We start from the raw sequence: 14,041 nt of genomic DNA on the forward strand, positions 1-14,041 counted from the left end.
GTCTATGTTACCTAACGGAACTGGCGTGTGTCGTTTTGTTATTTTTTGTTTAAGTGTTCACGTTACTCTAAGTTCACGTTACTCTAATAAAAGAAGATTAGCACTCAACATGCTGTGCTTTGGTCTAATACATCCGACAGATGTGACAAGGGGCATTTATACTGTGCCCTCAGTGCTGTCATTTGACCTGACAGATTGTGATTCTGAGATGTTATGATAAGTATGTCATTAACTAGAAAAGTGTTGGTCATTATCTAATAAAATACTTGCTGAGGAGAGATGCCGGTCGGTCGGTGTTGTCGTTAGCTAGAATGCTAAAGAAAGTGTTTGTCTACTAAACTACTTGAGAGCAGAAAGCTACCGGAGCAGTCAGTAGACTCATCCTGGATGGATCGGGGTAATAACGGGGAAACTGTGCGCCATTTGTACTGTGCCCTTAATGCTGTCATTCAATCGAGATTCCACTGAGATGCTGCATTAAGCCCAATTCATACCGTGTGCAGCCCCACAGTTATAAACTTGACCCATGTACACAGGATCTACATTTTTCGTAGCGTTCTTGCATTGCGTACATGCAGTATACATTAGGCTTTTTACTACAAGTCGAACAGTGTTGTTATATTTAAAGCTAATGACCTTTTTGGTCTAATATACTACTTGATTAGGAGAGCAGAAATCCAGCAGAGGTAAAAGGTAATCCCGGGGAACTGTGGGACATTTATACTGTTCCCCCAGTGCTGTCATTCAACCGGAAAGATTGTGAATACAATTAGCTATCCCTATATTAAATCCTATGAGATATTCTCAAGGGCACACAGAGAAAGTTCAAGAGAAGTCTTATTCATCTTGAAGGAATGTGTTCCTATCACACTTGTGGGATCAAACACATACTGGCTTTAGGATACGCCTGCGATGCATTCATTGGACATCCCCATGCAGTCTTTTTTCTATTAAGTTTCAATTACACTGTTGCAATTGAAAGACGGAAATAACAAAAATAAAAACACTTATGTCATGCATCTCCTTAATAAAACCATAAAGTTGAAACTGTTTTTATAATTGTTTTATTTAACCATGCAAGTCAGTTAAGAACAAATTCTTATTTACAATGACAGCCTACACCGGCCAAACCTGGGCCTATTGTGCGCCGCCCTGTGGGACTCCCAATCACAGCCAGTTGTGATACAGCCTGGATTCGAATCAGGGTGCCTGTAGTGACACCTCAAGCACTGTTTAATGTACATGCTTTACAATAGGCTTCTTAAAAGCAATGTAATTAGTCTTCTGTAAACAATCAAGCCCTTACTAAACCCAAATGACAGGTATCTCAACTATATCTCTTTATACTTAAGACCATTCCAAAATATGAGACTATGGGAGCATGCAAATAATTCCTAAATATGATACATTTTGTTTAGCAATGAAAATGTAAGTGATGCTGCAAACTTTTGTCATTTTAAAAATATTCAATTCTAAATCAGTTTACACAGGAATAAAACATTGCAGTTTTCAGATAGCACTTGAAGCTAAATACTATACATTTTGGAGTAGTACCACAAAGGCACACGTGTTTAGCATATGTATTTACTTACTGTCGATGGAAATTCCCCCCTTTTTACATTTCTTTAAGGATGTCATTCGTGAATCGCATGTCACATTTTCTATTTCTATGAAAGCTGTCCTTTCCATCTCCCATGTACTGTACTTCCATATTGCCTGTGCTAAACATTCATAGTGAGTGGGATTTTGATGGTATAGCTAGTACACCGAACAGTACAACAACACATTGAAGAAGACAGTTAAGAAGACCGTTACAATCTATAATTGTGTCTCCTTAAACATTTGAACAGAATAAGATATTCAAGCTTCACTGATTACACATTAATAAGCTAATTTACAAAGCTGGGTATTGTTTCTTTTTCACAGTTCAATTATTAGATAAGCTTTATAAATGACGTGTTCCACCTGAATATTAATATCCGAATGAAGAACACTTTCATCGGCACAGAATAATCATTTGAATATCCCACAAAACAATTAGCATGTTTGTGGGAAATCTATTTTAAATCCAAAGCCAACTTTCGCTCTAGCCACTCTCACTGTACACATTCAATCAGTGATACATTTGATATTAATCTTGTTTCATTTTGGTACCTCATCCTTGTTCATTTTGGTATCCCCAGTGAGAATTCTACTCCAAAGTCAAGACCAAAACTTCAACACTGTTGCTTTCGCTCCATCCAAACTTTCACTGTACTGTACACGTTCATTCAGTCACAAATATGGTCATTTTGGTACCAAATCTTGGTTCATTTTGGTGCCTCGTTTTGGTACCCCCACCCCCTCACCCATATCTAATCTGGGCTTGTGTTGGCATATACAGACTGGTGGTGGAAGTCTACGTACACGTTCTGCTCCTCTCTGTCTGAGTTTCTTCTCTGTTGGGTCCCATTGTGTTGTGGCTTCTCATTGACAGTACTACGTAGGGTCAGTTGGGTGCAGCCAGAGGTCAGCCGGTGCACGTGACCGCCGCATGGGCCGTAGCGACACGTGACCTGCCGGAACATCTCCCGGAAGCGGGTGGACATGAGGCTGTAGAGGATGGGGTTGACCGCCGAGCTGAGGTAGAAGAAGACACCGGAGACGATGTGGACGTACTCGAAGACCAGGTGGTGGTGGCCAGTCCAGGAGTTTATGAAGCTCCACATGAGGCGGTCAATGTGGAAAGGAGCCCAGCAGATGCCGAAGACGATCACCAGTACGCCTGGTGGAAAGACGGACAGTTAGATGGACGGATGGATGGACAGAAAGGCAGGCAGACAGATGGACGGAGCAGCAGGTAGGCACTCAGACAGACAGATGCAGACAGACTGTAACAGGTGTCGTAATGATTGGACCAAGGTGCAGCGGGAACGTGTATACTCATCTTCTTTAATTGGTTAAAAGAAGGAAAAACAAACAAAACACGTATACAAACACAACGACCGACACTAGCAGTCCTGTCAGGTGCTCAGACACTAAACAAGGAGACAACTACCCACAATTCCCATTACAAACACACCCCTATACATAGGACCTTCTACCAGAGGCAACGAGGAACTGCTGCCTCCAATTGAAGGCCAATCCCAATAAACTAAACATAGAACTAAACAACCTAGATCTAACATAGAAATACACTAACCTAGAACATAACCCAAAAAGCCCGGAACACTCTAAACAAACACCCCTCTACATAACACATAGCCCAACAAACCCCGAAACACTCTAAACTAACCCCCCCCCCTCTTACATAATAACATAACCCAACAAACCCCGAACCACATAAAACAAACACCCCCTGCCACGTCCTGACCAAACTACAATAACAAATAACCCCTTTACTGGTCAGAACGTGACACAGACAGACAAGTGGACAGGCGGATAGAAGAAAATGCATTTGCAGACATTGAGAACAAGACATGTTTAAGTGACAATAAACATGTTTAGAAACTAATATATTGGTTTGTACTTCAGCAGAGAATTTTAAGTCCAAATTCAAAAGAGATCGGTCTATAATTTGTCACTTTCCAGAACATCTTATCATCTGAAAGCAAGAGCAATATTTAAGTAACAATGGACATGATTAGGAACTAATCTTTTTGTTTGTACTTCAGAAAATACCTTGAAAGCCCAATTCAATGGAGATATAATTTGTAATTTCCTATTTTCTCCTCTCAACCCTTCTGGTACTGTAGAGAAAGTGGGTGAGGACTTACACAGCATCTTGCTAATTGAAAGAGTTTTAAATCACAATTGAATATAGCTATACAGTAGGTCTATAATCTGCACATGTCCAGGACATTATGGTACTATAGAGACAGTGGATGTGAAACTCACATAGCATTTTGGTGACCTGCCGGTGGCGTGCCGTCTGCTGCTGCCTTTGGACACTCCAGTGGCTGTCAGAACCAAAACTCGGCCCGGTCCCCAGCCCCTGCATGCCCCTCTCCATCCCCAACTGCATGCCAATGCGCAGGTACAGGCCGGTGATGATGAGCATGGGCAGCAGGAAGAAGACCAGCGTGGTCACCTGGATAATCAGGTTGTACATCCACCGGGGCTTCACCATCATGCAGATGGCCGACTCGGGGAATTGGCGCCCGAACCGGGTTCCCAGCACGGCCACCCCATGGAGGCTGGTGTTGGGCACGGCGCACACCATGGACATGGCCCACAGCATCAGGATGACGTGCTTGGCGTGGGCACGAGTGGCGACGTGCTTGACCTTGAGCGGGTGAATCACGGCGATGTATCGCTCTACGCTCAGCGCTGTTATAATGAGGATGGACGCAAAGCAGACCGTCTCGAACAGGAAGGTCTTGAAGTAGCAGCCGCCAGCACCGAACAGGAACGGGTAGCTGCTCCACATCTCATAGAGTTCCAATGGCATACCCAGGACAAGGACCAATAAGTCGGACACGGCCAGACTGAACAGGTAGTAGTTGGTTGGCGTCCGCATCACCTTGTTGCGCACAATGACGCTGCAGGTGAGCATGTTCCCTAACAATCCCACAATGAAGATGATGAGGAATGTAATGCAGACAGGCAGGAACATGGGTGACCGCCGGAAGCCTAGAAACCTCTCCAGGTACTGACTCCGACTCAGACACATGTCCTCCATGTCATCAGCACTGATGTTGCCCAGGGCCCAGGACAAATTCCAACCCAGCTGGTCAGGAGTGGTGGCAGGTAGACCCAGAGAGGAACAGTTATACTGAGCCATTGTGGTCTATGGGGACACAACACCTGAGGGGGAGAATGGAAATAATGAATGGAAAGAATAGGAACGGAAAGTTTTGCTTGTCTCAGTGTAGGTGACAGTTAAACTGCAGTTTGAACTAACAACATCTAGCAGTTTTTGAATAACCTTGTTAATAATATTTGCCCGCAGCAAATGTAAATGAGAGCTTTGGGGAGACTGATTGAAATGGATGTCACATACAGGCAGGTCCAAAATAATTGGCACCATTGATAAAGATGAGCAAAACAAAAACGGTATAAAGTAAATAACACAAATACTGAGCTGTATTATATGCTCAAATTGGAAAGTGATATTATTTTATACAAATGCAATTGCTCAGAGAAATAGACTGTGTTTCACAAGTAATATATATATTTTAAAGAGGGGTCAAAATTATTTAGCCAAAAACCTGGTTGTCTCTGCCAGGAGGCTGAAACTTGTGGATCTTCCAGCAAGACAATAATGACAAGCACACATCAAAATACACAAAGAAATGGTTAATTGACCACAAAATCAACATTTTGCAATGGCCATCTCAGTATCCTGACATGAGCCCCTTTGAAAACCTGTTGTTTGAATTGAAGAGGGCGGTCCATAAGCGCAGATGAAAGATATCAAGGATCTGGAAATATTCTGTACGGAGGAATGGTCTAAGATCCCTCCCAATGTGTTCTCCAATCTCATAAAACAGGGGTGCCAATAATGCAGAAAAGTACCTAACACCTACTTTAAAATATGGTAGTGGATATTTTATCCTCTTACATCTAGGCGTTCCGCTAGCGGAACCCCGTTCCGCCAGCGGAACCCGTAGCCAACAACCAATGGGATCGCATGACGCGAAATACAAAAACAACTAAAATACCACAATTCAATTTTCTCAAACATACGACTATTTTACACCATTTTAAAGATAAACTTCTCCTGAATCCAACCACGTTGTCCGATTTCAAAAAGGCTTTACAGCGAAAGCAAAACATTAGATTATGTTAGGAGAGTACATAGACCAAAATAACCACACAGCCATTTTCCAAGCAAGCATATATGTCAATAAAACCCAAAACACAGCTAAATGAAGTACTAACCTTTGATGATCTTCATCAGATGACACTCCTAGGACATTATGTTATACAATATATGTATGTTTTGTTCAATCAAGTTCATATTTATATCCAAAAACAGCTTTTTACATTGGCGCGTGATGTTCAGAAAATGTATTCCCACCAAAAACTTCCTTTGAATTTACAAAAATACTCATCATAAACGTTGACAAAATACAGAGAAAGCACATTTTTCAATATTCTGAGTACACAGCTCGCCATCACGGCGAGCTATTCAGACACCCGCCAAGTTCGGGGCAACCTAAACTCAGAATTAGTATTAGAAATATTGTATTACCTTTGCTGATCTTCATCAGAATGCACTCCCAGGACTGCTACTTCCACAATAAATGTGGTTTTTGTTCAAAATAATCCATAGTTATGTCCAAATACCTCCGTTTTGTTTGTGCGTTCAGGTCACTATCCAAAGGGTAACGCGCGAGCGCAATTCGAGACACAAAAAGTCAAAATGTTCCATTACCGTACTTAGAAGCATGTCAAACGCTGTTTAAAATACATTTTTATGGTATTTTTAACATAAAATTGCGATAATATTCCAACCGGACAATAGTGTATTCATTCAAGGAAGAAAAGAAAAAACAGCGTGCTCGTGGGAACGCGCATATCCAATCTCTTTGTCCTCAGGCAGACCACTCAGTAACTGAGCTCCTATACTCTGCCCAGAGACAGGAGAAGGCTCAATCCACTTTCTGAAGGCTTTAGACAGCCAATGGAAGCCTTAGAAAGTGCAACGTAACAGCACAGATACTGTAGTTTCGAAAGGGACTAGAAAGAAGAACTACATTTCTCAGATCCTACACTTCCTGGTTGACTTTTTCTCAGGTTTTTGCCTGCCATATGAGTTCTGTTATACTCACAGACACCATTCAAACAGTTTTAGAAACTTCAGAGTGTTTTCTATCCAAATCTAATATGCATATTCTCATTTCTGGGCAAGAGTAGTAACCAGTTTAAATCGGGTACGTTTTTTCATCCGGCCGTGAAAATACTGCCCCCTATCCATATCAGGTTATGTTATGGGGCTATTTTGCTTCCACTGGTCTTGAGGCCCTTGTTATGTTCAATGACATCATGAGCTTTACCAAGTACCAGGACATTTTTAGCCAAAAACACAGTTGCTTCTGCCAGGAGGGTGAAACTTGGCTGCAAATGGATCTCAAATCTTATAAAACATTTTTGAAAAATTCTTCATCATAATAATACATTGCATTTATTTCACACTTTTCACTGAAATACAATCAAAGTACTACAGTGAGTGCATTAAAATGTAAATTAAATATGAGACAAAACAAGGACACAACTAGACAGGGACACTGACACCATGACGCTACAAAGGAGAAGGACAACAAGGGGCACAGCTTTCAACGGAAGGCTTTCTTGCCCATAATATACAGTAGTTTGAAACTGATTTTATTTCCTAAAATTATAACAAACTTGTTACCCTCAGGGGTTTTGCAAACACATTATTTTTCCATGAACAAAGAACACAGTGTTATTGAATCAAGTGCCCAAAATAGATCTATTTTGAAGGAGTCATTCACTTGTGATTGCACGTCTTCTGTAATGAGATGCCGACCTAGATGTAATTACCTCAACCATTTAGAGAACATTTCATGCACCAACCAATGTACTTTATGTAGCAAGAGCAAGTCATTTTTTTGGACGGAAAGGAACAGAATTGTTGATTTACTTTTCAACTCAAATATTTTTTTATATGAGTTATGCTACAGTTCATACTGAATGAATGTAGCCCAATTTAGGCGCTGTCATTGTATTTTCCTCTTGTTAGAATTCAACCAATAGAGATAGATTTTTTTCTTCTGATTTCCTGGTCTGTGGCATCAAGATAGACACTTTCATGTGTGAATGGGTAAATACATCTTGTCTCACTAATACTGCTTTGCTAACACATTTTGCAAATGTAATACAGGATTGCATGATGCTTTACCTTGCCTGAGACCTGAAGACTTGTGTTTGCTTGCAGGAGACCCCGGTTACATTACTGACGTGATCTGGTTCTCCTGCACTCCACAAGGCAGTGTTAGCCCATTAAGCTAAAACCACGGTATTAGCTCGGGAAGCTAATGCAAGTCTTCAGGTCCAGACAAGGTAACTCATCACATGAGCTTGTTTCACAAAACTACCTCTGTTATGTAAATATGGGTGAATCGAATCAATATTCACAGAAAGATCAACAGGGGTTTCCCGTTCCAAAATTGACATCCAAGCGCATGCTAATTTACTATTGCACAACTCTGTTGCACAGAGAAGCATGACCAATGCCAGCCTGTCATAAATAATACAAATTGTCTAAACAAAGGAAATGTGTCCAAACAGATGTTGTCTCTCTGAAAAAACAATATTATTTATAGTAATTATTATAATAATAACACCTTTACTCAGTGGTGGAAAAAGTACTTGTCATATTTCAGTAAAAGTAAAGATTGCCTTAATAGAAAACGACTCAAGTAAAAGTGTTAGTCACCCAGTAAATTACTACTTGAGTAAAAGTCTAAAAGTATTTGTTTTTAAGTATACTTAAGTATCAAAAGTAAATGTGATTGAAAAAAATATATTTAAGTATCAAATGTAAAAGTCAAAGTATAAATAATTTCAAATTATTTTGATTAAACACACCAGACAGCTCTATTGGGGCGGAAGGTAGCCTAGTGGTTAGAACGTAGGGCCAGTAACCGAGCTGACAAAGTAAAAATCTGTCGTTCTGCCCCCGAGCAAGGCAGTTAACCCACTGTTCCCCTGGGGCCGAAGATGTGGATGTCGATTAAGGCAGCCCCCTGCACCTCTCTGATTCAGGGTGGTTGGGTTAAATGCTGAAGACACATTTCAGTTGAAGGCATTCAGTTGTACTTTCCCCTATTTTCTTTTTATTTATTTTTTACTGATAGCCAGGGGCGTACTCCAACACTCAGACATCATTTACAAACGAAGCAATTGTGTTGAGTCCTCCAGATCAGAGGCAGTAGGGATGACCAGCAATGTTCTCTTGATAAGTATGTTAATTGGACTGCTAAGCTTACAAAATGTAACGAGTACTGTACTTTTGGGTGTTAGGGAAAATGTATTGAGTAAAAAGTAGATTATTTTCTTTAGGAATGTAGTGAAGTAAAAGTAAAAGTAGTCAAAAATATAAATGGTAAAGTAAAGGTAGCCCAAAAAACGACTTAAGTAGTACTTTACACCACTGCCTTTACTGTTTAAGTATTTGACTCTATACTGCCATGCAGCCACGGATCCAGCTGCATTAACCCCCAGAGCTTGGCTAAACTACTGAGACTAATTCAGTCCAACCAACTACTGCACTCCCCCATCCAAATTCAGATAAACTTCAAGGTTATTACCTATGGGAAGTATTAAAATATAAAGATGAATATGGAAATACAAATACGCCTTCTACTGTATTATTTGTACTGCATAAATGTATACATTATTAATTGGGACATTCTCTTAGTGATACAGGAACTACATAGAGTTTTGAACGCATATGTAGGGAACAAATAGTTACTTGGGAGGTGACTACAACTATTTGAATACACATCCAAAAAAGTACTACTTTTTAAATCTATTTCAATACACATCCAAAAAAGTACTACTTTTAAATCTATTTGAATACAGATCTCAGAATGTGACTACTTTTCAAAACTATTTGAATACAGATCTGATTCCTTCTTCATGCGTTTGAGCAAATTAGTTGTGTTGTGACAAGGTAGGGTTGGGATATAAACTCAGCAAAAAAAGAAACGTCCCTTTTTCAGGAACCTGTCTTTCAAAGATCATTCGTAAAAATCCAAATAACTTCACCGATCTTCATTGTATTGGGTTTAAACACTGTTCCCCATGCTTGTTCAATGAACCATAAACAATTAATGAACATGCACCTGTGGAACGGTCGGTCGTTAAGACACTAACAGCTTACAGACAGTAGGCAATTAAGGTCACAGTTATGAAAACTAAGGACACTAAAGAGGCCTTTCTACTGACTCTGAAAACAACAAAAGAAAGATGCAAGGAGGCATGAGGACTGCAGATGTGGCCATGGCAATACATTGCAATGTCTGTACTGTGAGACGCCTAAGACAGCGCTACAGGGAGACAGGACGGACAGCTGATCGTCCTCGCAGTGGCAGACCACGTGTAACAACACCTGCACAGGATCCATACATCCGAACATCACACCTGCAGGACAGGTACAGGATGGCAACAACAGCTGCCCAAGTTACACCAGGAACGCACAATCCCTCCATCAGTGCTCAGACTGTTTGCAATAGGCTGAGAGAGGCTGGACTGAGGGTTTGTAGGCCTGTTGTAAGGCAGGTCCTCACCAGACATCACCAGCAACAATGTCGCATATGGGCACAAACCCACCGTTGCTGGACCAGACAGCACTGGAAAAAAGTGCTCTTCACTGACGAGTCGTGGTTTTGTCTCACCAGGGGTGATGGTTGGATTCGTGTTTATCGTCGAAGGAATGAGCGTTACACCAAGGTCTGTACTCTGGAGAGGGATCGATTTGGAGGAGGAGGGTTCGTCATGGTCTGGGGTGGAGTGTCACAGCATCATTGGACTGAGCTTGTTGTCATTGCAGACAATCTCAACGCTGTGCGTTACAGGGAAGACATCCTTCTCCCTCAGGTGGTACCCTTCCTGCAGGCTCATCCTGACATGACCCAGGTCTGGAACCTGTTGGATCGGAGGGTGAGGGCTAGGGCCATTCCCCCCAGAAATGTCCAGGAACTTGCAGGTGCCTTGGTGGAATAGTGGGGTAACATCTCACAGTAGCAATTGGCAAATCTGATGCAGTCCATGAGGAGGAGATGCACTGCAGTACTTAATGCAGCTGGTGGCCACACCAGATACTGACTGTTACTTTTGATTTTGACCCCCCCTTTGTTCAGGGACACATTTTTCCATTTCTGTTAGTCATATGTCTGTGGAACTTGTTCAGTTTATGTCTCAGTTGTTGATTCTTGTTATGTTCATATAAATATTTACAAATGTTAAGTTTGTTGAAAATAAACGCAGTTGACAGTGAGAGGACATTTTCTTTTTTTGCTGAGTTCAGAAGAAAGCCCTATTTGGTAAAATACCAAGTCCATATTATGGCAAGAACAGCTCATATAAGCAAAGAGAAACGACAGTCCATCATTACTTTAAGACATGAAGGTCAGTCAATCCAGAACATTTACAGAACTTTGAAGTTTCTTCAAACCATCAAGCACTATGATGAAACTGGTACTCATGAGAACCGCCATAGCAAGGGAAGACCCAGGGTTCATTAGAGTTACCAGCCTCAGAAATTGCAGCCAAAATAAATGCTTCACAGAGTTCAAGTCACAGACACATTTCAACATCAACTGTTCAGAAGAGACTGTGTGAATCAGGCCGTTGTGGTCAAATTGCCACAAAGAAACCACTACTAAAGGACATAAATAAGAATAAGAGACTTGCTTTGGCCAAGAAACACGAGCAATGGACATTAGACTGGTGGAAAGCTGTCCTTTGGTCTGATGAGTCCAAATTTTAGATTTTTGGATCCAACCACCGTGTCCTTGTGAGACGCAGAGTAGGTGAAAGGATGATCTCCGCATGTGTGATTCCCACCGTGAAGCATGGAGGAGGTGGTGTTACAGTGTGGGGGTGCTTTGCCGGTGACACTGTCAGTGATTTATTTAGAATTCAAGGCACACTTAACCAGCATGGCTACCACAGCATTCTGCAGCGATATGCCATCCCATCTGGTTTGCGCTTAGTGGGACTATCATTTGTTTTTCAACAGGACAATGACCCAACACACCTCCAGGCTAAGTAATGGCTATTTGACCAAGGAGAGTGATGGCGTGCAGCATCAGATGACCTGGCCTCCACAATCACCCAACCTCAACCCAATTGAGAGGGTTTGGTATGAGTTGGACCTCAGAATGAAGGAAAAGCAGCCAACAAGTGCTCAACATATGTGGGAACTCCTTCAAGACTGTTGGAAAAGCATTCCAGGTGAAGCTGGTTGAGAGAATGCCAAGAGTGTGCAAAGCTGTCATCAAGGCAAAGGGTGGCTACTTTGATGAATCTCAAATGTTACATATATTTTGATTTGTTTAACACTTTTTTGGTTACTACATGATTCCATATGTGTTATTTCGTAGTTTTGATGTCTTCACTATTATTCTACAATGTAGAAAATAGTAAAAATAAAGAAAAACCCTTGAATGAGTAGTGCGTCCAAACTTTTGACTGGTACTGTATATGTGTGTAATAATATTTCACATCATTTTATTAGGTGTTGTGTGTTTGTGCAAGCCACGCATTTGAAGAATTCTAAATCCATTGTGTAAGGCAATGGAGTTTGCGAAGCGAATTATTCAGATTAAACGTGTCCATATATTGGTATTTTACTGCCACCTATCAGTAACTGTGGATGCTACATCGGTCCATGACTGAGAGGAGTTGAGCAGTGTGTCATTTTGTGTCATGGATGAAATATTCCACCATCAGAGGCTATCACTTGTGTATGTTGGCTACATTGGTATTTACATTTGGTGGAAATTGTTTGTTAATTTTGATTAATGTTGTTGGAGCTGCTGTGTGTTGTTTGTGACCTTGGGCTTCATCAAGGTTTATTTGTGAGTAAATCTGGCTTTGATAATAGCCAGTGCCTACCCAGGCACCGACCTCACCGTATGTCACTGCAAAAATGGAACATTATTCTCTGTGTCTACCAAGAACCACTGATGGACACTAATGCGACTTGGATTTGTTTATGGACATTAGTTTATAATAAGCATTCATGGCAGTCATTATGGAAATGTCCTTCCCTACTCATTTGCCTTTGATGTAAAGATGGAAAACTCACCTAGTCCTTTTTAAGTGTTCTCTTCTTATTCCTCTTCAGACATGGATGTAAACGAGAGGGGGAAAGGTTGCAAATCAGAGTTCATCAATTGTCCTCCACTGCTAAAATGTCAACATTGCAACGAGTCCGTACTTCTGTACTTTGTCTGTTTGGTTCCCCGTGTTCATACCTCTTGAACAGCCGTAGTGAAGACTGAGAGTGCTGCTCTCTGCTCTCAGTCTTTATGAACTGGAGAGCTAAGCGCCAAAAGGAATCTCTCTCTCGCGCTCTCGCTCTCTCACTCTCTCGCTCTCTTGCTCTCACATTCTTCTCCTTTGTTAGAGTAAATGATGCTCAGCTCTCTATAACCTCCTCCTCTCTCTGGTCTCATCCCCTATGTACAGTCAGATCCATAATTATTGGCTCCCTTGATAAAGATTAGCAAAAAAGTAAAATAAAATAAAATAAATAATACAAATTCTGAGCTATATTGTATGTTCAAAAATATGTATAAAACATTATTTTATATAAACACAATTGCTCAGAGAAAGACATTTTGTATACAAAGTAAAGCAAAATGTTTCAAAAAGAAAGGGGTCAAAATTATTGACACCGCTGTTTTCAGTACATCATCTTTCCACGTCCTTGACATCCTTCGTCTGCGTTTTATGGACTGCCCTCTTCAATTCAAACCACAGGTATTTAATGGGGTTCAAGTCCAAAATGAACCATGGTCTAAGATCTCTCCCAATGTAGGAAAAAGGCTTGGTTGCCAATCATCATTTTGGACCTGGACCTGTAATTATATCACTAGGTCTTAATCGTGTGGTGCAGCGCCAGACTACGACATTTAGCCACAATTAGGCTGCAGGCTGATATTGACTTGGTGTAAGACCCTCCTTTACTCTGTTATTATTTTATTTATATATGTAACATTTTATTTATTCAGTCCAGTCAACATTTATTTATGTGGGAAGTCAATCATTTATTATTCACATTATTCACATTAAGAGGCTTTTGAGACAACAGAAAAACAGGAAAAGAGAAAGGTGGGATACTTTTTTAGTAGCTCTAGACTTAATAAGAGGTTCTTGCATAAGGTCTGGCATTTCTGGCGTTGTGATATGTCATACCTATCCTGTTTAAACCAGACCATTGGTGAGCGCAGCGTTCAGTCTGGTTCAAAAAGACCAATGGTGAGCGCAGCGTTCAGTCTGGTTCAACCAGACCAATGGTGAGCACAGCGTTCAGTCTGGTTCAACCAAACCAATGGTGAGCACAGTGTTCAGTCTGGTTCAA

At 41.0% G+C, this 14,041-nt stretch overlaps 1 protein-coding gene across 2 annotated transcripts; it reads right to left on the bottom strand.

Moving 5' to 3' along the window:
* Positions 1–1,178: 1,178 nt before the first annotated feature.
* LOC115156652 (neuromedin-U receptor 1-like) lies at positions 1,179–12,940 on the bottom strand. 2 transcript variants are annotated; one of them, XM_029704174.1, is made up of 3 exons: positions 12,764–12,940; positions 3,877–4,785; positions 1,179–2,764 (listed from the first exon to the last, which is right to left on the bottom strand). In XM_029704174.1, exons 2-3 carry the CDS (start codon positions 4,760–4,762, stop codon positions 2,355–2,357), a joined length of 1,296 nt encoding a protein of 431 aa, XP_029560034.1. In that variant the 5' UTR covers positions 4,763–4,785; positions 12,764–12,940; the 3' UTR covers positions 1,179–2,354. The 2 variants fall into 2 exon arrangements, with proteins under 2 accessions (XP_029560034.1, XP_029560035.1); XM_029704175.1 differs by lacking the exon at positions 12,764–12,940 and having other exon boundaries at positions 3,877–4,981.
* Positions 12,941–14,041: the final 1,101 nt, after the last annotated feature.

The sequence above is a fragment of the Salmo trutta genome, chromosome 21 (genome assembly GCF_901001165.1).
Source record: "Salmo trutta chromosome 21, fSalTru1.1, whole genome shotgun sequence".
In the NCBI taxonomy this organism is placed as follows: Eukaryota; Metazoa; Chordata; class Actinopteri; order Salmoniformes; family Salmonidae; genus Salmo; species Salmo trutta.

Coding starts and splice junctions, on each gene's coding strand:
- LOC115156652 (XM_029704174.1), bottom strand. CDS start 4,762: ATGGCTCAGTATAACTGTTCCTCTCTGGGTCTACCTGCCACCACTCCT. Junction 2,765..3,876: donor GCAGGTCACCAAAATGCTAT/GTGAGTTTCACA, acceptor TCTTTCCACCAG/GCGTACTGGTGATCGTCTTC.